Genomic DNA, 27,554 nt, shown 5'->3' on the forward strand with positions numbered 1-27,554 from the left:
GTCAGCAATAGTAATACTGAAAATCAGGGAAGGATTTAATCAAAATGGGCACTCAGTGAAAATAGGTTATTAGCATTTTATTATAGTCATATCTTTGGGGCACTGACATAAGTTTTAGGATGAAATAGAGGAAGATCAGGGACAATTATTGAGAGGTATGTATGATTAGGCAGTGTTGGCTAAGGTATGGTCTAGTTGACTATTACTTAAGGTTTGGTTGAGCAAGTTGCTCAAAGAAGCCCATATTGCTAATGGGACAAATCAGTTCCCATGAAATGGTTATTCTTTTTGCCTGGTGATCTTATCCTGGCATCAACAAAGCTGTGCTTGCTGTCTGTGAACCTTTTCTGCTCTTGGATTTTAAGTAGACTGCTGCTTTAGGATAGAGGCTGGAAATGCCAGGGTGCTTTTAGGGGAGTCTGGAATGGGGCATAGTAAAAACTGGTTGTAAGATGCTCCAGTTACTCTTGTTTTTGTACCTTCGGCCGTGAAATGGGATAAGAGAGGTTGCATGTCATCAGTTCTTAAACAAGTATTCTGAGTGCTAAATCTTCCTACATGTAGAGTTAAGCAGATGTCTGACCGCAAAGTTAAGGGGACAGATGTAAAATGAAGGCTGAGATGCTTCTACTCACCTGAGGGGAAACATTAGGAATCAGTATTTTTTGTTTTTTCATTTTTTTTTTTGACAAATGGTTTCTAAGTGCCTGTAAAAGAATTAGAACCTTGGTTCCCAGCCCTCAGGAGTTTTGTTATAGATGGGAAGAGAGAGTGATCAATAGATGCTGAGGAATTAAGGCAGAAGATGATCCATTTTATTTTGTTTTGTTTTTCTTTTAAAAGCCATATGGCAATAAAAGCAATCTAATAAGGGAGCGCCAGGAATGTGTTACACAGAAGGTTGGTTATCGTGTCTGAATAACTGAGGGAGAAGAGACTTGAACAAATGAAAGATTCAGGTACAGGTAGAAAGGTGGCCTTCCATCCCTGACCAGACCTTCTTCAGCTGATAATCTCCAGCCTTCACTGAGCACCTTCTCTCTCTGTCCATGCTCCTCTTTTCATGTCATTTGAGCCATCAGTCCATAGAGTCCATGGTTTTTGAGAGGGATAGGCTAGGAAGTGGGATTTGAAACAGCAGAGATGGACAGGATAGGTGGGGTTGTATGAAAGCCACACATATGTACTTATCACAAGAATAGTCTTAAAAAAGGACATAAAATACTTTTTAAGGTTGTCTCATGATTGAAACTATAGTATGTTTTAATAAACAAACAAACAAACAGGATTTCAAGTATTGATGTATGCCTTTGACAAGTAAGACAGGGTGCTCATTTTCAGAAAAATGAAAACCACAGTAACACTATAGAATTCCTTTAGATAGAGAGAATATTTGTTAATTCGGTCCTTTTTTGCTGCTTGACTCCATCAATCCATAGTACCCTCTGGTGGGACCCAATACAAGGTGATTGTGAGAGTTTGCCCTTTTCAGGTCTGGCTGGGCTGTGGCTACTAGAAGTTGATACATGTGCTCTTTCAGATGTTTTGGGAAGCATGGAGAAAGGAGAGGCAATACAGATGAGTTGAAAATGCCTGTGTCTGCCTCATTGGTTCATATAGACCCCTAGCAGGCCTTTCATTTGGTCTGTTTTGATGGTTTCTTCTTGTGTTTGCTGCAAGTCACTTCCATAGACACTGCTCTTCTCTACTTTCTGCTTGCTTTATTCTCAACGAGAATCAACATTCCTGACACGCTGAAGTCAGGGCTGATGGAAGCACTCTTCTCTGCCCTGGTCCTGTCATTTCCCACTGCGAGGCTCTAAGACAGGTTGATGGTAATACCTGTCACAGAAGTAGAAGAAATAAACTCTTCTACTATGTAACTGTCACATGCTCATGCCCCAAACATCTTGGGGGAAGAGTAAATAGTATGCATGTGTTTTGCTGAACACCCAGAAAATCTTCAGTTTCTCCATATTCCTCCCCTCCACCCCCCGCAAAAGCAACCACAGTAATGCTTCCCGTAAACCTGTCATTTCCCTTTATGCAATGCTATTTATTTTCTAAGAGTCGTATAGATGGAGCTGATGATACTAGCACTCACTTAGCTTACCTCCTCAAAAGACTCAAGGGAATTTTCGTGCTCTTTAGTGGGTTGTTAGTTGCTTCTTCATTAAGCTTTCCCTGTGCAGGTATTTGTCATTGGGATACTCTTTTCTCCTGCCAGTTGTGATTTCTGACACTTCCTAGCATGATATGTGTGTTTGTGTGTGTGTGGGTGGGGTTGGACATGTGTGGTATGGTTCAGTGATCACAGCAGCACTTGGTGCATGTGTAGTGCCTCAAAGCCCAGAGATGTTGTCTTGAAATAAATGGCTTAGTTCTGTTTAATGAAGGCTATTCCCAGGCAAACTTCCAAACAACTTCACATGGAAACACCACATGCTCTGTCCCTGAAGACCTCATCTACTAGTATACTTATTCTTAAATTCCTCTGTTTAAAAAAAATAAGATTTTTCTTGAGCCTACAGTACGACACATTTTTCTTGGCTTTAGAAGAGATATAACTATGAATGTGATGTGGGTTTCACTCACTGGTTGTATACCAGGTAACACACTCTTAACTCATTAGGAGAAGAAAGGTACTTGGGAGTGGCAAGGAGAATGGTTACTACACACTGGAAAATTCCAGAACAGTAGCATAAGGGGAACTGTGATGACCTAGGGGCATCTCAAAACCCACCTCTTTGCATATACACTAACCCGGGGGGCAAGTCTTGCTTTTTATGATCACATTTAAGATCCCGGGATCCACTGAGATTCCCACACTGAAATGCAGAAATAATTGGACTAAAAAGCCACATTTCTGTCTTGGCATTGCCACTTGCTAATCCCAGGACCTTGAGAGTTAGGCCAGTGATTTGAATTTTGAATATCATCTCTTCCTCTTGAATTGCATGCTAATTGCTCTTCTGTCGACCTCATTAGTTTGTGCATAGTAGATCATCATGCTTGAAAACAGCCCAGGTCCATGAAGGCACAGGATGCTGAGCAGAGCAGACACTCCATGTGGCAGCTTACTCTGTCAGGGGAATGCTCTCATTGTAGGATGGTTCTTCTACTTAATGATGAGGAAATTCAGGGTGGGTGTGATGTTTGTACATGGTGTTAGATTCAGAGAGCAGTGGATACAGATAGTATCTGCCTTTCACTGAGAATTTACCCAGCGAATTACGGAAAATATGAAAGGAAAGATGAAGGAAGAATGTCAATAAATGTCTTTGCTTATTGCTGACACAGTTTGCCAGTACCTATAGCCCACACATGAGTCATGGGACTGACATAATCTCTACTTACCCTCTCCTTCAGCAAGGCCACAAGCTATAGACCACTCAAGGTGATCATATTGAGGAGGGCCATAGGATATAGCAAGTTTACAAATACCTGAATATAAGTTTATTCACTGTTACTCTAGAATGGAGTGGGAAGGAGAAAGAAAGAGAGTAAGAGGGCAAGATGCAAGGGCATTCCTGCCTTTGTCTTGGTGATTATGCCCACTGTGTTCTAGGCTTGGTAAGGGCTGGTCCTGAATAGTAAATCTGGTGGAGATGGGCAAAGTAGCAGAATGGACAGGCAGCATCCAGGGTGATGTGCGAAATGAGGCCATCAACTCACATTTGAGTCAAACTTCTGTATCCTGAGTGACAAGACTGCAGCAGGTTTCTCTGTGGCTCCTTCTCATAGTGGGAATTCACTCATTATGCTCACCACATCACTTTCTCTTCTTTGAACTCTGCACAGTGCTAATACAGGCAGGTAGTACATACCACACCGTTAAGAAGAGTTATTAAAAAGTAAATCAATAAGATGCCACTTGCAGAAAAGAAATGGTGACAATTTGATGCTTGCGAAGATCAGAGTATCTTTTAAAATAGGCGTAAATGCATGAGAGAGTTTAACTCTAGAGTGTGAAGTCTATTTATAGTGCTTTTCTGTGGGCTTCAGAGGAGGGGTAAATACACAAACGCTGCTACAGCGTATTAGTTTGATTCATGCTCTTCTGATAAGAGACCAAACCTCTTTCTGAGATGACTTAGTCATTCGGATTTTATTATGTTCTTTTTTTATTGTTAGCTTTGTCAATAAATGATTATCAAGAGCAGGTAAGATAGAGAAAAATACTTCAGATTGTATTAGTCTATTCTCTGTTGCTATAGAAATACTTGAAGCTGATATATATATATGTATGTATATGTATATGTATATGTATATGTATATGTATATGTATATGTATATGTATATGTATATGTATATGTATATGTATATGTATATGTATATATATATATAAAGGAAGTTTATCTGCCCCAGAGATTTGAAGACTTAAAGTTTTAAGTTTGTATGCCTTTCTCATAGCGCCCAAGGCTGTGTCCTAACATGGGCCAAGAATCAGAAGGTAATCTTAAAAGCTACTTCCCAGTGTACAGGTTGGTAGACAAATATAGTGTTTGAATTTCAAATATGAATTCCTTCACATTATTAAGATTCTGGAGAGAAAATGATCTGAAATAATGAAGTTGTTTCTTTGTTCTCTATTCTACACCCTTAGCTTTCATTTCCTCTTTTGACAACTTCCTTGACTTTTATAACTTGCTTTGCCTTAGTGGCTACTTAAATGTTTCTCCTGTTTTATTATATGTTTCTTTTCCTAATTATACACTTTTGGTTGCTATTATATCAGTGCTTTCTTCTTTTTCAGGATTTTTTCCCCTTTATTCATTTTTAAAAGTGTTCAACTTTTCTTGCAAAACAAAATCAAAAGACAACACTATGGACATATATGTCACATTTTTCTTCTTCTTAAAGCTTTAGTCTAATCTTCTGCCACCAAAAAATTAAACAAACAACAAAAGATTTTTCTTTAGAAAGAAATAACAATAACAAAATTAACTTGACCTGACTATATTCATAGAAAATGATATCAGGATAAAAAACAACATAGGAGATGTGGCCTAAGGATTCTTCTGGTTTCTTACACAAAGCAAATAACTATCACTGAACAACCGAGCATCAAATCAAAACACAAATTCAGTATGTGTGCTGTCTGACTGGAGATGTAGTACATGACAGACATCAGAACGTGTCCAGTAACATTTGTTGTTAAATGGGCTCCACTTCCAAAGTAGGTCTTCTTTCGAACCCTGTAGTTCTCTCTTTACCTACCCAAGCCTAGCTCTACTGGGGTCTGCTCCTAGTAATTAACTGTGTTTTCCTTCATCATAAACGTAATCTTTTCTACTCTTTTTTTAATTATTGAAAAAATTTTATCTAATATAACTTGGTCATGTTTTCCTTTCCCTAATTTCTCTCAGATGTTCCCTATCTCCCGATCTACCTAACTTTTATCAGCTAATTTTCTTTAGAACCAATAAAGACAAAAATAAAAACAAGAAAGGCAAAACACACACACACACACACACACACACTTCTTACAAAGTCACAAAAATGGGAAGCAAAAAGCCAAATGAAAATCAAACCAAACTAAACCACACCAAGCCAAGCCAAGCCAAAACAAAACAAAACGAAACAAAACAAAACAAAACACAACACAACACAACACAACAAAACAAAACAAAACAAAACAAAACAAAACAAAACAAAACAAAACAAAACAAAACAAAAGTGTTAACAAAGCAAAATGAGGCAAAAAAACCTACAAAAATACCATTTAGCTCTTTTTGTGTTGGCCAGGGGCTCCTGGGCATGCAGCCTGCCCTGAAGTGTAGTTAATGTGCTTCGGGAGACTCTACTGGAGAAAATGGGTTCTTCCTTTGCCAGTGGGTTTGAACTGCACATAGCTTCTTTGTTCTCTGAAGCTTGTGTCTGCTAACTGATCTTAGTGCTGGGACCCAGTCTGACTTTGTGCAGGCTTTTAATGTACTGCCACTGTCTCTGTGAGTTTGTATGTGCACAATATCTGCTGTGCATGGAAGACATTTTAGAGCCATCCATCACCTCTGGCTTTTAAAAGTCTATTTCCTCTCCTGCATAGATCCTTGAATATTGAGGGGAGGGCCTTGATAAAGATACCTCAGTTAGGAATGAGTGCTTCAAAATTGACCATTTGTGGGTCTCTGTGTTAATTCCAATCTTCTACAAGAAAAACGTCTTTGACATGTGTTGAGGCAGTAACCTATGTTTATAGCATTATTTCATTAGGAGTCATTTTATCACTTGTAGATTCCCAAGCCAGATGAAGGACTGTAGATCTCTGCCCACAACCCAGACAGATCTCAGAGAGCAAAGCAAAAATGGGGCTACTCTACACCCAAATCAGGTTTGGGCCTACTCAACTCCATGATGTGACACAAAGGCCACATCATGCTAAAGCTAATTAGGCTTCTGCTTCCCAATGTGGTTGGAGGGTTGGTAGCTGGGGATATAGATGACTCCCTTTTTTCTCTGGCAGCACGCAGAGTACATTCTAGTAATGTTAGTCAGTAAGGTGACTCTTCTGGTTATGCGCAAGCTCAATTCTCCATGTTTGATGAGATATGTATGTGTTGTCCTTACTATCTGGTTGTTGAGAGCAACCAATAGCCTTGGCAATAGCCTGTGGTATTTGAGGGTTTCCTTGGTGTCCCTTTGGTGAATGATTCAACATATATCCCATTCCTGGAACTTAAGGTAGGCATAAGATGTCCTGTCAGGGAATTATCTCCTCTATTATTTGCTGACTCCATCTAGGTGCTTTTCATCTATGTATATATTTAGGAAGCTTCTACAGGAGTAGACTTCCATATGGCTTTTCAAATGGTTTTTCAGCATCAGTTTTCCTCCCTGAAGTCGCTCCTTTACCCTTCTTTCCCATCCCCTTCTCTATTTAGTCCCCATGTTATGGGTCTCTCTTCTTTTTGTAACAGTATATTCTTTTTTTATTAGATATTTCTTCATTTACATTTCAAATGCTATCCTGAAAATCCCCTATACCCTCCCCCACCCTGCTCCCCAACCCACCCATTCCTGCTTCCTGGCCCTGGCATTCCCCTGTACTGGGGAATATGATTTTCAAATGACCAAGGGCCTCTCCTCCCATTGATGGCCAACTAGGCCATCCTCTGCTATATATGCAACTAGAGACTCAGCTCTGGGGGTACTGGTTAGTTCATATTGTTCATCCTCCTATAGTGTTGCAGACCCCTTTAGTTCCTTGGGTACTTTCTCTAGCTCCTTCATTAGGTGCCCTGTGTTCCATCCAATAGATGATGTAACAGTATATTCTAATTGACACTCTCATCCCCTTCACTCCCTTACTAGATATCTAACCTCCGTGATTATTCAGATTGTAGCACACACATTGAAGGCTTAAAATCTAACATTCACATATGTGAGAAAATATACAGTATTTGTCTTTTGGAGTCTGGCTTACCTCATTCAGGATGCTTTTGTTATAACTCTGTCATTTCACTATTGATTTCATATTTTCATTGTTCTTAACAACTGAATAATATTCTGTTGTGTATACATCACATTTTTACTATCCATTCATCAGTTGATGGACAGACATCTAGGCTGTTTGCAATTATTGGCTATTATAATTATAGTAGCAATGAACACAAATGATCAAGTCTCTCTCTGGTAGAATGTAGAGACCTTTGGATTTATGTCCAAGAGTAGTATAGCTGGATCTTGAGGTAGATCAATTTCCAATTTTCTAAGAAATCATCATGCAGATTTCCATAGCAGCTGTACAAGTTTGAGGTCCCACCAGCAATCAGTAAGTTCCTCTTGCCCCGCATCCTCACCAGCAGGAACTATAATTAGTTTCATTGATCTTGACCATTCTGATTGGGGTAAAAGGAAATCTCAAAGTAGTTTTAATTTGCATTTCTTTGACAGCTAAGGCTGTTGAACATTTCTTTAAGTGTTTCTCAGCTGTTTGTGTTTCATCTTTTGAGAACTTTCTGATTAGTTCTGTGTGAGGGTCAACGTATAATTTCAGCCATAGTAGCTTTTCTTTTACAAATGTGGGTATCTTCATGGTTGGTGTACAAATGGTTAGAATGATAATATCCTCTTGCTGTTTTTCCTATCATTAGTATGTCATGTCCTTTTTTATTTATCTCTATCATCTATCTATCTATCTATCTATCTATCTATCTATCTATCTATCTATCTATCTATCTAATTTATCAAACTATCTCTCTATCTATCTCTCTATCTGTCTAATAGCTATACCTGTTTGCTTCTTGGGTCCATTTGCTTAAAATACCATTTTCTATCTTTTTACCCTGGCACGATGTCAATCCTTGCTAATGAGTATGCTTTTTGCTAGCAGTAGAAAGATGGATCCTGTTTTCTGATCCAATGTGTTAGTCTATGTAATATTTGGGAGGGAAATTGAGACAAATAATATTGAGATATATCACTGAGCAGTAATTATTGATTACTGTAATTTTATTGTTATGGTGTGGGTTCCTTCACATGCTTTGATTTTCTGTTCTGGGATTATTTGTTCTTGTATCTTCTTGGGTGTGGTTACATCTTCAGCTCAAATTTTTCCTTCTGGTATCCTCTGCACTGCTGGACTAGTAGATAGAAATGGCTTAAATGTATTTTAACTATAAATGTTTTTATTTCTCTGTTGATTAGATAATAGTTTTGCCTGGTATTGTAGTCTGAGCTGGTGTCTATGGTCTCTCGGAGTTTGTAGTACATATCTCCAGGCCCTTCTGACTTTCAGGCTCTCTCTTGAATAGCCAAGTGTTATTCTAATGGGGCTGCCTTTATATGTTACTTGGTTTTATTTTCATTGTAGCTCTTAAATTTTTAATTTTAATTAAATTATAGATACAATTAATTAAAATTTTCTTTCTTTGTTCTGTAGATGTAGTGTTTTGATTGTTATGTGTCATGGGGAATTTCTTTTCTTGTCTTTTCTATTTGGTGTTCTGTATATACTTTCTTGTATCTTGACCAGCATTTACCTCTTTAGATTGGGAAAATTTCCTTCTTTAATTTGGTTACAAACATTTCCTATAACGTTGACCCTGATTTCTTTTCCTCCTTCTATCCCTATTATTTGTAGACTTGGTATTTTCAGAGTGTTCCATATTTCCTAGATGTATTGTGTCTGAGTTGTTTTAAGTTTAACATCTTCTTTGACTGTCTATTTCTTCTATCTTCCACATCTTATCATCTGTTTGTGAGGCTTACCCCTGAGGGTTTTTGTTGACTTCCTAAAGTTTTCATTTCCAGTTGGGTTTTCTTTAGTATTACTCTTCTAAAAGAGGTGGGATGGGAGGAGGGGATCCTGCAAGAGGGCTGCTACAGGAGTGAGGATAAGTTTGGAGACTTCACAGTGGAGGAAGGATAGTGAAAATCACCTACACGAGTCTCATCCCAGCATGGACACCTGTGGTCCTTGGTAGAAAGTAGGATTGGTAGCCGACACAGGGACACAGAGATGGGCTAGACGAGAGAGACGAGAGAGTTGGTGGGACTTTTCTACTGTTAAGACACAGATTGCCATGACTTTAAATATATGTAAAAAAAATAGACTTTGATTGTGTCATGAGGAGGTGGGCTGCAAATGCTACAGCTGGCAGAGGAATGATCTGTGTGAGGCAAGAAGGAAATCTGTTCAGCATGACTTAGTTGGCCAGTGTTGTTTCAAACTTCTAGACTCTGACAGAGAATAGTTTTTGACATACTAAAGCACAATACAACTTTGGAGAAAATGTGATAATTATCACAGCAAAACTTAAGGCACGTCTATGTTGAAACTCCTTTACAAAGTGTATGTCTTTTGCAAAGTACCTGTAACCTCTTCCATAAGAATGAGCTCTATGGACTGAGAAACAATGCACAAGATAAAGGCATAGTGAAGAAGTAAACTAAGAGGGGACTTTTATCTATTTAATGGGACCTCTTTTATGAGCATGGAATCTATTGGCTGAGAAACATTGCACAGGAGTCTAGGATAAACCTGAGGAATTCAGATGAGGTTTGGCTCTACAGATAGCAAAAAATTCCCCTGGTTATTAGTGGCATCTGATTGTAGATTTCTGGGTGAAATAGGTATAAATCTCTTCCATAGAAGGTTAAAACCTGCAAACTTAACATTGTTTCTGGCTTCCCTAGTGCTATCTGTGAGCATGAAAAATGTGTGCCCTCTAATGTGCCATACAATAAATTACTTATTTTACTCTTTTTCATTTTATCTTATCTTTCCATCTGTCTGTCAGATTATCCCCCAATTCCTGGAATTCAATAATCTAACTTTCTGTTCCATCTTACCTTCCATTTATTAGTATTTTATTTTTGAGATTCCCCTTCTCAGGTGACTCAGGTGACTCATATGTGCCAAGGTGTCATTTAAAACTAGTATGCTGCGCTCCTTGTTATTGTGGCACACAAGCACAGTACCTTTAAAGCATAATCCTTTATTCTTGTCCCCAAGATTTCATGTTCATATCCTTATACAAAACACAGTCCAACTTTTAAAAGTCTGAGGTCTCCTAATTGTGGGCTCCTGTAATTAGAGCAAAACTTTACTATTCCAAACAGGAAGACTGAAAAACATAATTGGATCCAAACAACCCCCAAATTTACAGTTTAAGCCCAAATTCGGTAGCTGAATGTTCAACATCTGCCCATTGATAAAGTGTTTTTATCTATCTATCTATCTATCTATCTATCTATCTATCTATCTATCTATCTATCTATTTATTTTTGTGGACTCCTAAAAAAAATCTTTCTAGTCTGTTTCCTTGAAATAGATCCTAGATGCTCCTTTGTGAATGTTATCCCCTTAATGTTCAGCTTGATGCCCACTTACCATGCAATGTTGTACTTATTTTCCCCTGAGAGTATGTTCTTGAAGATGTATATACGATCTTCAAAGGACAGGCATTGCTATTGAAATCTTTCTTAACTACTTAATATGGATGAGTCCTATGTGAATGTCACTGTTTTAGCCTGTTTTTCTAATACTTAAATGTTCCTTTCAAGCCTTTAACAAAACTCAAATGTACATTTTTTCCCCCTTCTTGTTGGTTCTTGGATTAATTCCCAGGAACAGATAAAAAGCTATGTCTTACAATCTCCACTTAAAAAATCCTATCCTTTTCTCTCACACAGCCTTGGTCAGCCACTGGAAGGGGTATTTCATATGCTGTAGAAGCTGACAGAGTTACTCTAAGAACTCAGGCTGCTGTGATACTGAGTCTCTCTTGGATTCGTTTTAACAAAAAATCAATGGTTCACATGATGCAGAGCATGAATCCTGACCCATATGACTTTATGGGGTTAGCTGAGTATACTTGGTTTATATTTGGACTCAGTACTCACGGGAGCATAGTTCAGATGTCATTGCCTTCAGTGTCTCAGGCAAAGATGAGGTTTATGAGCAAGGAACCATTTTTAATTACTTCCCCATCAAATAGATTCAGAATTGGTTATTTTCTACTTTTGGGTCCTCGAATCATCTCCTTTGTGCAAGATTGCATTATTCCTGAAGAACAGTTAATGGTTGTTGACTGCATAGGTAGATATATACACAGGTAGATGATACATGCCCTCTACCTGTTCAAAATACTTCAAAAATAATAACCACCTTCACCAAGGAGATCGTGAAACAGGAATCTGAAATTTTGTGTTCTCTGCAGTCAAATGCTGTACAGGCTATACTCTGACTGCTCACATACAGGGTGCACTTGCTGCTCAGCATTGCCGATCCCTGAGTTTAATCTAAAAATGTCACGTGGCTCATGATGTCAGCTGCTCAGAGGAGTTGTTTTATGTTGCCAAGGGGTAGAAACAAAGATGAATTCCCTCACTTTCATGTTCATTTGCACATTCATTAGCAAGTATATGACTTGTCAAGAGCAAAGGCCAAGGATCTTAGGTTCACATTCTCCTGGGTGGAGAACTAAGACTCTCTTGGCTTGCACGTGACTCGTGCTGAGCAAGCTTCACAAGAAGTCCAGGACTTAGAAGAAGCCTGAGCTGGGTTTAGGAGGCCATCACAGTAGGAACCCAGCAGACATTTGTATTCAGGGTTAACATATTCTTTGTTTTCTTGAGACAGGGTTTCTCTCTGAAGTCTTGGCTCTCCTGGAACTAGACTAGGCTGGCCTCAAACTCACAGAGATCTGCTTTTGCCCCCTGAGTGCTGAGATTAAAGGTGTGTGCTACCACCACCTGGCCAGGATCAATATCTTTAGTGGTCCCTTTGCCTCATGTCTAGATAGTTTCATAGCTGCTGTGGTCTTCTACTCTCTTTCCAGAGGCCTCTCTACTCATTATCTGTGTTTCAATGTGTTCTCTCTCTGTCTCCTCTTTTGATCTTAAAACTTTTTGCTGTATTCTTTTCTTCATTAACTAAACTTCAGAACTGACTGTGATGTGTAAAACTCCCCATAGCATCTGGCCAGGCTGGCGCTCTGACAGCATCTTCTGAGTCATGAGCACCTTGCCAGCCCTCATCACCAGCCCTTACACTTTTGGTTTTTCATGTGTTCTTGCATTTCCCCTGTGACTCATGTCTATCTTTTATTTGCTCTTTTCTCAAGTATTTCTCTATTGATGTGCCACCTTAGCCCAGTCTGAATGGCATCCTTTCTCAAAACTGCAGCTTCCTTTCCCACTGTTTACTACTATCTGACCTCATGGGACAGATTTATGCTTAGTGGCTATTTTATCTCTCCTGACCCCCTAGATTGGTGTCCTTAATAGCAGAGACTTTTACGTGTGGTTATTGAAAGTGCCACAGATGAAGTGACACTGCTTGTGTGTTAAGCAGATCTTTGTTTGAATATGATTACCTTGATTGTTTAGAGCTCACCCAGGGGTAGGGAATAGAGGGTCTGGCAGTTGCCCAATGGTGCAAACGGAAATGCCCATATAAAAAGGCAGGTAAAGGGGAAGTTGTTAGTTAAGGTATTTAAAAAGTAGTCTAGCATTGGTGGAGAGTACGGAGTTGTTCTGGAAGCTGAAACAAAAGATTAAAGGAGTGACCACAACTTTCAAGCAAAGTTGAGATGTCACAAAGGGAGAAAACCTACCAATTTTTTTTGGGTTTAGGACACAACTGTCATCAATGTCCCTATTGTGCTTTACAAGTGGAGTACAGTTAGAATAGATAGGAAAGTACAGGTTGGGAATAGAAAGAGTGAGAAACGTTAATTTGCCAATTTAAGACATATTTTATAAAGGTTTATCTGTGATCAAGTTTTAGTACTGAGTAAAGGTTCATAATAGCTTCAATTAAGTGGGAAGAATTATAATCATGAGACAATGACCTGTTTTATATCTCTGACCTATTCTGTCTACCTTGTGTCAGATCACACAATGGCTACCTGAGGCACCTTAAGTCCCATGACTCTGGCATGGTATCCTTTGTATATCTGCACACTTGTAAACTAGGATGCCAATTACAACTGCAGTGTCTTAGTTACAAGCCTTTTGGGATACTGCTTCTGAGGGTGACTTGTAACTTGTGAAAAAAAATGACCAAAAATGGATAGAGCTATAAACCTTATTATAGTCATGATCCCTAGTCAACTCACTTGGCTTGCCCCTGACCTTTCTCAAGCTTGGATACTTATTGAATTAATTATACCCTGACAGGTTCCTAAACAATGTCGGCTTCTTTTTCCCACTGATTATGATGTTGACTTGGATGGTAGCTGTGGCCAGCATGGTCCGGAAGCTGGTGTATGAGCGAGAGATCCAGATAGAAGAGGTAAATGGCTTTCATATTGCCTGTGGGATCACGGGAGGATTTGGGGAGTGGCCTTCCATGTAGATCACCTGCGCTCTCTCCCTTTAGTCTTCCTTCCCTTTGTGGAACTCCTTCCTCGGCTCTAGCTGAGTCTCCCTTCTAAGAACATCGTTTTCTATTGGAGTCAGAAGGGTTGTCAAAGTGTGATAATATCAATTTCTTATTGAGGCAAACTGCATGAGATTAAAACCAAGCCATCCTTTCTCATTGGCATTTTTTTTTTTTTTTTTTTTTATAAATCTTCACTTTCCACTCTGATTTCTGGTTCTGATTATACACAAGGAATTCTAATATGCTTTTTGTCCCAACATTATTAAAACCTGAAAACATCAGATGACTGATTTCAAGAATGAGAGTTTGTAAGAGCATTCAGTAAAGATGGGGCAGCCCATTGATCGTCACAGAAGAGTGAAGGCAGGTTGAGATGGGATGCATGGTTTGATTACTGAACAGTTACTGAGGTGGAGGGACTACATGATCAGTGGTATAGAGACTACTCTACACATCACTTACCTGTATACAGCAATCTACTCACGCAAGTCTCTTTTCCTCCCCTACATGGGTTTGATCCCTGAACACAGGGGCCTGGAGACAGGGGTGTCAACTGCTGGGTTCTCTAATGTACCTCCTAAGTAACTACACCTCATAAGTCCTTAACTTCCTCTCACATGAAGCCAGACCCATTTCCCAAACTATCACCATATGGTATATGAACAAATGGTAGGTTAGTGGAGAAATGAATTTAATTAATTTCACCAAGATAACTTTGTAATATGCACTGTGTAGCCATGTAAAGACCACTTTGGCCAGGGCTTCACTTCAACATTTTCCTCCTTCATCATTCTTTGCCTTTACTAAACAGGCTGCAGAAATAACTGGAGAACAAAAGCTAAGAGAATGACAACAAATCATTCCACACAAGCAGAAAACATAATGAAACACTGGTAAACCAAGCCTACGGTCTCAGACATCTGTTCATATCTCTCTCCTCCACCATTCTTACTGGTGACACTGTTTGCTGATTAGCTTTGGGTTTCTCTCCAAGAACATAGAGAATGGCTATGATGTCAGCTCTGTGGGAGAATTACAGTAGAAGGAAGTGACTTTCTTAATGCCCTTCCCAGGGCTGGGTTGGCAAACCAAATGGTTCATTTCTCCACTGGTGTTCTTGTTTGCCACTTCACCTCCCTTTTCCTGAGTGTCCACTGCAGTGATAACCCCAGGCTCCTTCTTTTCACAGTACATGCGGATGATGGGACTGCATCCAACCATCCACTTCCTGTCCTGGTTCCTGGAGAACATGGCCACTCTGGCTCTGAGCAGTGCTGCTCTTGCTGTCATTCTGAAGATGAGTGGCATCTTCATGCACAGTGATGCCTTCATCATTTTTCTTTACTTGCTGGATTTTGGGGTGTCAGCTGTCATGATGAGCTACTTCCTAAGTGTGTTTTTCAACCAAGCTAATACAGCAGCCCTGTGTACCAGCCTGGGGTACATGATCAGTTTCCTGCCCTATGTGGTCCTGTTGGTCCTACATAACCAACTCAGTTTCGCTATTCAGACTCTTCTGGTGAGTAAGCGGCTCTGCAAAAATGCACAGTAAAACCAATAGGTACCCTCTAAGCATGGCATATCCCCATCTTGCCAGTCTGTCTTGTTCAGACTTATATGGAGCATCTGAGGTCTCTACTCTGTATTCTGCCCACAGATGCAGAACTACAGTGGTGGTTCATTGACTTGCAGTGATATAGTGGCAGGCCATTAAGAATTGTCAGTTTTCTGTAATGGGATCTCTCTGAGGATTCTGGGAAGTCAGCATCCTCCTCAAGGAAACATATAACTTTGGCTTCTCTTTGTTTCATGCATGGAAAGAAATAGATTTCTGGAGCTATTTGTGAAGTTAAAAATAAGCATTTTTCTTGAAGCATCATGAGTTACATCACATTAAGTGGAAAGATCTCTCCGTTAGCAGTGTCAGAATCACTCATCCATTTGAAATGTATGCACTGAAAAAGAGTTAGACTGCTTTCAAGTCTGCAGTATAAAATATGTAGAAGACAGCAACAGATTCTTTCTTGACTGTTGTCTGGCAGACACTGTACCTGACACATAGTAGAAAAGTCAGTCTGTGTCAAGAGAGTCAACATATCAATATCAGATCAGGTTCCTCAAGTTGTATCTACCAGTTTGCATCCCCTCTTCCAATGGGCCAGCCCATGTCCTGAAATAACAATCTGTTTGGAGGGGTGACAAGAATCACTTTGAGAGGAGCTGAGGAACATTTTGAGTCCCTGGATTTCTAAGAAGTATTTAGAAACCTACAATTGGTTAAGGTATAGGAAACCATATGATGCCCTGTCTCTTGTAGAGCCATCTACAAGGCAACATCTAAGGCTTAGGAAACACTGGGCAAGAGGGATTGGAAAGATTGTAAGAAGCAGAGGATCAGGAAGTCTGCTGTGAGATGGTGTCCGTATGACAGTGAAGCTGTACCTGAAATTTCAACAATATGATTGCCTAAACAAGACACAACAAATGACACTTGCAGTTGACGTGAGATGGTAGCCAGAAGAAATCTCACAAGGCTCCACCCTTAGCCACCCTTAGGTGAAGAGTGACAAGCTGTTAATAACTGCTGGGAGAGAGAAATTGTCTCTAGTAGGTTTTTTTGATCCTGAATAGTCAGCACTAAACATATATACATATGAGCAAAACTAAATAGACTCAATAAGCTGTATTTATATATATTTGTCAGTCTGTGTCAAGTTTGTGTGTGAATGTGTGTGTAACAACAATTAAATAAGAATTTTAGAGGGACTTGGTGGGACACAAGAAGAATTGAAGGGGGGAAGGGGTGGGAGTAATTATGTAGATAAAGTAGTCATATGAAATTCTAAAAAACCAAACCAAACCAAACCAAACAAACAAAAAACCTCCCAAGCCAGAAAGGCTTTTTAGAAAATTCTCTTTTCATCATGGAATTCTTGAAAGATGAGTGTGTCAATTATTCCTGGGATAGAGAATGTCTTCTATGCTTATCTAGAGCCTCAGAGCAAATGCATGCATGGCAGTTAAATTAATTTCTCCAACTTCAATTAGGTAACAACTCAGTATTGTGTTTGTTGCCTTTCTTCTGGCACTGGGAATTGAATCTAGTCACTGAAATATAATTGACAAGTGCTCTACTATTTTTAAAAACATTTTTCTTTTGAGAAAGATTTCTCTTAAATTACCCCATCTGGCCTTGAACTCGATCTGTGATCTGTATCCCATTTAGGTTTTGCAATTTTCCTGCCTCAGCTCCCAAGTAGCAGCAATTATAGGCAAGCAACACCAGGCCCACCTACTCTTTTTTTGTTGTTTGTTTTTTGTTTTTGTAGCCAAATATACTTAATACAGACATACATACATAGGATAAATTGTTCTATTCAATTTTTATCTGTTCCCTTGATAAATTTTTATCATCTTGATTGGACTATATCCCACCTGCAGCAACTTAAGAAGCAATAGATTTGTGTTAAAATTAATCAGTTATTTCTAGAATAATTAATACAAATGGGACCCTTGCTATCTCCTGCTTATAAACTCCTAAATGATATAAACGTATAAAGAACTAAAGATCTGAGTGAACATTCCAATGCAGTCACTTTTGCTTGTATTTCAGTCCTTAAATCGCAGGCATCTATCCATGCAGCATTTGTTTTGTACACGCAAATGCTTTCTGGCTAGTTATGACTTCTAAATCGGGCCCATTGTATTTTAAAGGTATGATGCTTTTTCAGTGGTTTTCCTTTTTTGACATCCATCCCCTTCTACTGAACATAAACTAACAGCTTCTTTTAATGCACTCCCTTTCAAGTGTAGAAGTGTGTAGACATTGCATCAGCCTGCTCATAGAGTGCTCCAAGGCATACATTGAATAATACGAAATAGTAATTGCTCTATTTCATTTTCCACTGTTTTGTGTTCCATGTTTCTGTATTCAGTGCATTGAATTTATGACACCTTGAATGTTGCAGTGAACAGAAATGATTCATTTTAACATTAAAACAAGCCGGTGAGCATGGTTTTCAGAGTAGTCTGACACTCTGCTAATCCCTTCAGGCTCAGATATTTAAATCATTGCCCAAAGCAATGGTATCCTTAGAACCACTGAATTGGGAAGTATCTTAGAATTCGATAGTGTGGGTTTTGAGTGGTCACTATGAAACATTAATGGCTGTTTTCCCCTCCCTCCATCAATCATGGCAGTGCTTGCTTTCAACCACAGCCTTTGGACAAGGAGTCTTTTTCATCACATTTCTGGAAGGACAGGAGGAAGGTAAGAAGATGACCTCTTCAGAAAATAGCTTTCTGTCATGCAGAATTTGGAAAGACATAGCTATCAAGCAACTGAACCAGGAGTAAGTCTTGTTACCAAGTGATAAATTTGGAAAGAGATCCTGACATTTGGTTTTGCTGATGAAAACCTTCCTCTTACCTAGTTATTATGGTTCTGAGAACAATCAAGAATAATCATATCTCAGCATTTCTTGCTTCAGATACCATCCAAGTGTAGTGGTAGATCCAGGCTACTGCATAGGTCTTGCTATGGTACACATTCAATCTACTGGCCTTCCAGATTCTTGCAATAGTGTGGTATGCATATACCTTTTATGTGCTAGACTATTGTCTGTTTGGAGACTTTACCACCTCTCCTACTCCTTCATTATTCCTGGGTCTTATGTCTAACAAAGAAAAGGTCATGGCCATCACCTCCTTTTTCTATACATATTTATTCCTATATGCAGCATATATACTTTTTATTTTTAAATAAATTCTCTAGCTCAGGTTGTATTTGAACTCTCTATGTAGCTGAGCATGACCCTGAACACTGGGTCCTCTTGCCAGAATCTCCCAAGTCTTAGGACCATAGGAATACACTACCATACTGGTTTATACAGTGTTGGGGGCTGAGCCTAGTGCTTTGTGTGTGTGAGGCAGTCAAATTTACCAACTGGGTTACATCTCCAGCCCCTTAAAATAATTTTAAAATGTAGTGTCAGTACCTTATACTTACATTGAGATTTTTATCATAAACTCTTAAGTAAGAACATATGTGTTTTAGATGTTCATATTGTTCTGTGGTGTGTTTTGGAATTAAAGCAAAATAAAAGCCATAGGTAAAACTTAACATTGGATGTTATTGCAATGGTCAGTCACTTTGTACTGATTTATCCAACATTCCCAATAAAATATGTTAAAATGTCCTTTGATCTTAAATGTTTTCCCTTCATTTTCTTCCAACAGATCTTTAAAGTAAAAACTTGGAGAAGATAGAGAAGAAAATTGATTAAATCAAATCACAGTTAAATTAATTGATTATTTTGGTCTAAATGATAACAAGTATATAGTGGTTAAAACTTTTTAAAGCTGGGTTCTAACCTAGTGGCACATTGGATAGAAAGAGGAATAATGCTCTCAACTTAGATTATAATGCAGAAATAAATCACAAACATAAGAAATGATTCTTTTCCTCCATAGACCTTTTATATATTATTTAATACATTTTCCACAAGCAGAGTATTATACTACTTAAAGTTTTATTAAACAATTCTTGTGTCCATAAATATAAAATTGCTCTTTAGTTGAATCAATAAAACTAGGTACTAATGACTTTCAGAGAGTTTTGGGAAGTCGGAGCTTGACATGCTGCTAATCATGATTGCTTATGGGTTCCTCCGAAACCGAGGTGAGATTACACAAGCTAGTGATGCCCTTGAAAGCTGAGCATTGCTTTGTATCAACTTGCTTTTTGTTTTACTTGAGACTCTTCTCGAATTAATCAACTTTCTCATTAAAGCTACAGTTAAAGAATAAGTCCAAGTAACTCTGTCTTCTTTCCTCTGGCAGGGATCCAGTGGGGTAACATGTACCGCGCTCCAGAGCCAGGGGGCATGACATTTGGCTGGGTGTGCTGGATGATTCTGTTTGATGCAATCCTTTATTTTTTGGGTGGATGGTACTTCAGCAACTTGGTCCCTGGTAAGAAGTCTTCATTTTCTTAAGACAACAAAATAAACTGGAACCCATCAGCAGCTCTCAATGGGCTGTGGGTCTGTAGACCATACAGCACAACACTGTTTTCTAAGAACAAGTGTATGAAAGATATGGGCATGAGGAGGGTCATGGGGTCATGTCAAAAGAGTCTGGGGCTTCTGGAGGAGGGTCAGAGAATAAGTGATGGCATTGGGGAGAGATGTGGCAAGAACTCATCTGGGGCAGTCAAGTAGGATGTAGATTTGTAGATTCATGAGGATGCTAGATGGGGAAGTAGATGTTAAAATAGTGTGCTAGAAGGGGGTGCACTTAGGAGTCACTTCCTAAGCCAAGCTTTTTTTTTTTTTTTTCTAATGTAGCAGACACAATGTGGAGACAGGCAGGTGACACCCACTATAGGGAGTGAGGGCCAAGACAGGGGTCATTAATTTCTCTGGTGAGTTAGCAGGAACAGAGACATGCAGTTACCATCTTGGTTCAGGCTAAAACCCAGAAAAATTACAGTAATTTTGAAAAACATTTTTTTTCTAGAACTGACATATGGATGGCATTATACTTGATTGTTGAATTTGCTTCTGAACCTGGCTCCATATTTTCCAGAAAATTGACCTCTAACTTTTAAAATTATAAATTATGAATAGAGATTCCAAACATGCGAATGAAAATAGAGGGATGGGTGGAAAAATAAATCACATTTTCACTTGTGAAACCCCATTTAAGAGTTGAGAAACTCATGGAATTCTTGAAGACTAGCATACATAAACATCATAGGTCATTGAAAAGACATTTTCATAGGTGTGAAAATGGGGCCCCAATAATAGACAGGCAGTATAAACTCACCGGGTAATTTATTTTGGGGAAACTAGGATTGCATGAAATTAGAAAGTAATAAAATGAACCTAGAAGGCCAAAATTGGCAAGAAGCTGGATAAGGAGCAGTCAGATAGTGATGAGGCCTACGAATATAATAAAGATCCTTGTGATAGAGGTTCATGGTCCTTTACAGAGTGGGAATGCAGTTATAAGCCCAGAGAAAGGAGCTGAGGGGATGGAGAGATGGCTCTGTGGTTAGGAGTACTTGCTGCTCCCACAGAAGATGCGAGTTGGGGACCTGACACCCTCCTCTGGCTTCTGTGGTCACTTGCATTCATGTACACATATTCACACAGGCACATGCACACATACACACATGTCAAAATAAATCTTAAGATATACAAATTATTTTTGTAAAGAAAAGAAAAAAGCCAAGCTAAGTAATGCCAACATTCAGGAGGCAGAGGCAATACATCAGGGTTCAAGGTCAGCCTGAGTTACATAGATCCTCTTTTTTAAATTATTATTATTAAAACAAAACAAAACAGCACAAAACAAAACAAAACACCAACCAACCAAACAAAAAAGAGTACCTGGACCAGAAGGAGGAATCAACAAAAATAAAGATGAAAAGGTGAATGGGTCTGTTGGTGCAGGGCCCTGATCCTTCAAGGAGCCAATATTAGCTGAAACCAAAGGCAATCAAAAAGAGACCCCAGAAGTCAAGCTGGATGTGGCCAGCAAGTGATCATCACACAACATACACAATTCCGAAGAAGAAACTTGTATTTGGATAGAGAATGGCTGATGTCTTGAACTCAAAGGGGAAAGAAAAGAGTTTTACAATCACAAAGACCAGTGATATCAGGCTACCTACCCTCCACAGTGCTGAGATGAGATGACAGTGTTTAAGGACCAAGAGTGTTCTGACTTATTTCCTTCTGTCAAAACATGATGTATGAGAATCTTGATGTCTTCATTAAGGGTTTTATTGCTGTGATAAGAATACAACCAAGAGCAATTTGGGGAGGAAAGCATTTATTTCAGCTTCCACTTCCGTGTTACAGTCTATCATTGAGGGACATCAAGGCAAGAACTCAAGCAGGGCAGGAACCTGGAGGCAGGAGCTGACAGAGAGGTCAAGAGAGGAATGCTGCTTACTGGTTCTTTCTCTCAGCTCATTCAGCACTCGAGCATTCAGCATTACCCACTAAGGTCAGAGCCTTACCACATCAATCATAAATTAAGAAAATGCCACAGACACCTGCTTAGAGGCCAGTCTTAATGGATAAATTTCCTTAGTTGTGCCCCCTGTCCCTTTCTCAGATGTCTAGGTTTGAATCAAGTTGACAAAACCTAATCAGAAAAAAAAAATGATCTCTTGCCAACTTGACTCATAAACATATAACTCACTAAGCTATATAACTTATTAAGCTACTTTCCTTTCTTCCTTTCATCTCCAAGGTCTCATACTAATATCAATATCATAATATAAAACCTCCCAACTTTTAAACATCCCATAGTTTTTAAAAATTCAAATGCTTTAAAAGTTCAGTTTTTTTAAATACCCAACATCTCTTGGAGAGATAAAGGTTTCTCTAAAATTGTAAAGTCCCTCAACTGTGAACTCTTATAAAAGCAAAAGTAAGTTATTTTCTCTGTCTGTCTGTCTGTCTGTCCGTCTGTCTGTCTGTCTGTCTGTTTATCTATCTATCTATCTATCTATCTATCTATCTATCTATCTATCTATCTATCTATCTATCTATCTATCCTGATTATAGTTTCTCTTCCCTCTACTTCTCCCAGTTTCTTTCCCTGACCCTCCCCTCCAGATCTATTTCCTTTCTGTCTATCATTATAAAATAACAGGCTTCTAAGAGATAACCACCAAATATGACAAAATAAAATATAATAAGATGAAGCAAAACTATCATATCAAAGTTGGACAGAGCAACCCAACAGGAGCAAAAGAGTTTAAGAGCAGGCACAAGCATCAGAGCCCCACTTGTTTTCAGTCAGGAGCCTCATATTCACTCCTAAGTTAGAAGATATAATACATACACAGAGGACCTGTTGCAGAACCACATAGACCTGGGCTTGCCTTTTCACTTTCAGTGAGCTTGCATGTTCCTTGTTTAGCTGATTCAAAAAGCCTTGTTCTCCCAGTGTTCTCCATACTCCATGGCTATTAAATCACCATAGGATTTCCTGGCTCTTGGTGTTGGAATTTGATGGAGATTTTCAATTAAGACTCTCTCTCCATGTAACCTCTGGCTGTGGGTTTCTACGTCTGTTTCCATCTGCTGCCAGAGGAAACCTCTATGATGAAGACTGGATAAGACACTGATGTATGAGTGTAGTCAAATAGTATTAAGAGTCACTTTACTGATACTTTTTTTTTAAACCAGCACTATATGATTTTTACCTTAGGTCTCTGGGATATCTAGTCTCTTGATTTTGGTAGGCATGTCTGGTATAGGCTCCTTCTTGTGGAGTTGACCTTAGGTCAAAGCAGACACTGATTGGCTACCCTCTCAAGTTCTGTACTACCATTGCTTTAGTATACTGTTTTCTCTTTTGGTGGCCTATAGAGTATCTTCCTAGTCCAAAGACAATAAAACTGAGGGGTAAAGTCTTCATATAGACACAAGCTCCCCTTCTTCATGTTCAATGAATTGTGTGAGTGTTGTCCTTGGCAAAGGGGCTCTGATTTCAGTTTGTAGACATCAGTTTTGTGACTTAGCCATAGCCAGGTTGTTTGGGGCTTTCCATGGAACCTCTTTGGGCAACAACTCAATTGAATGTAACACTGTCCCACCACTGGAAGCCCCACCTGGAAAAAAGATATGACCAGATGAGACTACATATCCCCCATTACTTGGAATCCTCATTAGGATCACCTTCATAGATTCTAGGCAATTTCACCTGCATCAGGTTTCCATATACCTCCCCCTCAGAGACCCCCAGTTCCAGCAGCCTCTGCATCTGTGCTGACACACTCTTCCTCTGCCTCATCTCTTCCCTTAACTGATCCTTCATTCTCCAACTATACCCTTTCCTAGTATGCCTGTATAATCTATGCTGTTTATCCCTCCTAGGAAGATCCATGCATCCCCACCTAACTTCTTTTTACCTAATCTCTCTGGATCGATGGGTGGTAGCCTAGTTATCACTTACTTAATGGCTAATATACACTTATAAGTGAGTACACACCATATTTATCTTTCTGGGTTCAGGTTACTTCACTTGGGATGATTTTTTTTTCTAGTTCCATCCATTTGCCTACAATTTTAATGGTGCCATTTTTTTTAAATAGGTGAGTAATACTCCATTATGTAAATGTACCAATTTTTAAAATCTATTCTTCGCTGTTGAAGGACATCTTGTTTGTTTCCAGTTTCTGACTATTTTGAATACAGCCACAATGAACATGGTTGAGCAAATGTCCTTGTGGTATGGTGAAACTTCCTTTGGGTATATGCCCATGAGTGATGTAGCTGGGCCTTGATGTTGATGGATTTGAACTTTGGGAGGAACCATCATGTTGATATCCATAGTGTCTGTACAAGTTTGCACTCCTACCAGCAGCTGAGGAGTGTTCCCCTTACTCCATATCCTCACCAGCATGAGCTGTCACTTGTGGTTTTGATTGTAGCCAATCTGATGGGTATAAAATAGAATCTTAATCTAGTTTTGATTTGCATTTCTCTGATGGCTAAGGATGTGAATATTTCTTTAAGTGTTTCTCAGCCATTTGAGTTTCTTCTATTGAGAACTCTCAGTTTAAGTCTCTACCCTATTTTTAAATTGGATTGCTCATTTGTTTGGTATTTTGTTTCTTGAGTTCTTTATATATTTTGGATATTAATCTGCAGTAGGATATGGATTGGTAAAAAATCTTTTTCCACTCTGTAGGCTGCTGGTTTGTCCAAATGATTTTTTTTCCTTACAGAAGCTTTTCAGTTTCATGAGGTTCCATTTATTAATTGCTGTTCTTAAATGCCTCTGCTATTGGTATTGTGTTGAGAAATTCTTCTCCTGGGTCAATGCATTCAAGAATATTCTTCACTTTCTCTTCTATCAGGTTCAGTATATCTGGTTTATGTTAAGGTATTTGATCTACTTGGACATGAGTTTTGTGCAGGTTGTAGGTATGTATCTATTTGTATTTTGCTATATGCAGCTATCCAGTTTGACCAGCATCATTTGGTGAAGATGCTTTCTTTTTTCCTTTGTATATTTCTCGCTTCTGAATGAAATATCATGTGTCCATAGATGTGTGTTTATGCCTGAGTCATCAATTCAGTTCCACTGATCAATACATCTGTTTTTATTCCGATACCACGAGGTTTTTATTACTCTAGCTTTGTTTTACAACTTGAAATTAGGGATGGCAATACCTCTAGAAGTTCTTTTATTGTTCAGAACTCTTTTAGATATCCTGGGGTTTTTGTTTTTCCATATGAAATTGAGAATTGTCCTATCAAGGTCAGTATATAATTGTTTTGGAATTTTGATGAAAATTTTATTGCATCTCTGAATTGGTTTTGGTAGGATGGCCATTTTTACTATGTCAATCTCACTGATGTATGAGCATAGGAGATCGTTCCATCCTCTGATATCTTCTTTAACTCCTTTCTTCAAAGACCTGAAGTTTTTAAGTTTTTATCATACAATTCTTTCATTTTCTTGGGGAGAGTTACTACAAGATATTTTTTATATTATTTGAGGTTCTTGTGAAATGTGTTGTTTCCTTAATTTTTTTCTCAGTCCATTTGTCATTTGTATATAGGAGGGCTGCTGAGTGTGTGTGTGTGTGAGTGTGTGTATGTGTTAATTTTGTATCCAGCTAATTTGCTGAAAGCGTTTATCAATGGTAAGAGGTCCCTAGAGGATTTTTAGAGTCACTTATGTATATTATTATAATCATCTGTAAATAACAATACTTTGCCTTCTTCCTTTCCAATTTGTATCACTTTGATCTTCAGTTGTTGCATTGCTCTAGCTAAAATTTCAAATACTATATTGAATAGATATTGAGAGAGTGGATACCCTTGTTCTATTCCTGATTTTAGTGAAATTGCTTTACTTTTCTCTCCACTTAATTTTATGTTGACTATAAGCTAGCTGTAAATTGCTTTCATTATGTCTAGGTTTGTCTCTCCTATCTTTAAACTCTCCAGTTCTTTTATCACGAAGATGTTGAATTTTGTTAAAGGCCCTTTCTGAATCTAATGAGATGATTACATAGTTTTTTCCTTTTAGTTTGCTTATGTGGTAGATTATATTTACTGATCTTCATATATTGAGCCACCCTTGCATGTATGGATTGAAGTCTACTTGATCATGTTAAATGATCTTTACCATACGTTTTTGGATTTAGTTTGCAAGTACTATATTGAGTATTTTTGCATCTATGTTCATAAAGTAACTTGCTCTTTAGTTCTCTTTCTTTTTAAAGTCTGTATGTAATTTAGGTATCAGGGTAACTATGGCAAAAATGAGTAGGGAAGTTTTCCTTTTTTTTCCCCTGTTTTATGGAATAGTTTGAGGCATATTCATATTAGATCTTCTTTGAAAGTCTTGTAGAAATCTGAGCTAAGACCATCTGGCCCTAGGTGGTTTGTTTGTTTTGAGATTTTAATGACTGCTTTTATTTTGTGAGGCAATATAGGTTTATTTAAAATGTTTATCTGATCTTGATTTAACTTACAGTAAGTGGTAAGTACCTAGAAAATATCCATTTATTTTAGATTTCCCACAATCTTTTATGTAGTTTAAATATGTTCTTATGATTCCCTGGATCTCCTCATTATCCCTTGTTCTATCCCCCCTTTTGTTTCTGGTTTTGTTATTGTGAATATTCTTTCTCTGCCTTTTAGTTAGTTTGGATAAGAGTTTGTTTATCCTATTGATTTTCTCAAAGAACCAACTCTTTGCTTAATTGATTCTTTGCATTGTTCTCTTTGTTTCTCCTTTACTGAGTTCAGCCCTCAGTTTGTGTAAAAGGTATCCAAGTCCAGGTTTGACATCCAGGGGGTAAACCAAGGCAGGCAGGGGATTATGGTGTTGGCATTGGGGTCAGTGCTCATGGCAGCTGACAAGAGTCAGCATTATAAAGCTTTCAGGAGTCACTGCTGAGAGCAACTGATGCGGGCTGCTGCAGCAGCCAGAGATTAGAGAAATCATTCAGCAGACTTTTCTCTGAGAACAAAGCTTGATTCATTGGGACTGGTACTCCCTGTATCCATTGAGAAACTCAAAACTATTTTAGCTCTTAGGGACTGGCAAGAATGAAAAGGTAAGAAAGAAAATTCACACACACACACACACACACACACACACACACACACACACACACACACTGAATGGATAAAACAAACTAGGCTCCAATAACCTCACACATACAAATACATACATATAGACAGACAGACAACAGACATATAGACCTTCAAACATTGAATGTATATACACATATACACATACCTGGTAGATATAGCAGGCTCCAACACACATTTTATTTTTTTCTTCCACAGCTTATATATCCCAACAAAATATTTCAAGTAGTGTAAAATTACAATGTGATTACATTCTATTTTTCTTCTTGTGAATGTCTATGAAAAAACAGTATGCTTACCAATACCTTTACATGAAAAATCATTACATAGTACAGATAAAGAAAACAAATTATTCTCAAGAATCTACATACATACATACTAAGGAACATGTTATAGATTAGTGGCTACAAAGAAAGGATCAAATATTTTATTATATATAAGAATTTTTAAAATATCACAAATCTAAACTTTTACGTAAAAACAATCAGTCATATCTACTTTAAATCCTCAGAATGCATATCTACTCATCAACAAATTGTATTAAATCATATCAGAAGGTTGAGGTACAAGAACTCACTCAT

At 38.4% G+C, this 27,554-nt stretch overlaps 1 protein-coding gene across 2 annotated transcripts in view; it reads left to right on the top strand.

Annotated features, from left to right (window-relative positions):
- The window catches only part of Abca13 (ATP-binding cassette, sub-family A (ABC1), member 13), a 492,930-nt gene that overhangs the window by 192,170 nt on the left and 273,206 nt on the right, over nt 1-27,554 (top strand). For both annotated transcript variants that reach the window (NM_178259.3, XM_006514706.4), the window contains 4 exons: nt 13,630-13,744; nt 15,024-15,353; nt 18,035-18,104; nt 19,676-19,807. In NM_178259.3, the coding sequence (NP_839990.2) occupies nt 13,630-13,744; nt 15,024-15,353; nt 18,035-18,104; nt 19,676-19,807 (647 nt within the window). The remainder of the gene's footprint in view (nt 1-13,629; nt 13,745-15,023; nt 15,354-18,034; nt 18,105-19,675; nt 19,808-27,554) is intronic.

The sequence above is a fragment of the Mus musculus genome, chromosome 11 (assembly GCF_000001635.26).
Source record: "Mus musculus strain C57BL/6J chromosome 11, GRCm38.p6 C57BL/6J".
Taxonomy (NCBI): Eukaryota; Metazoa; Chordata; class Mammalia; order Rodentia; family Muridae; genus Mus; species Mus musculus.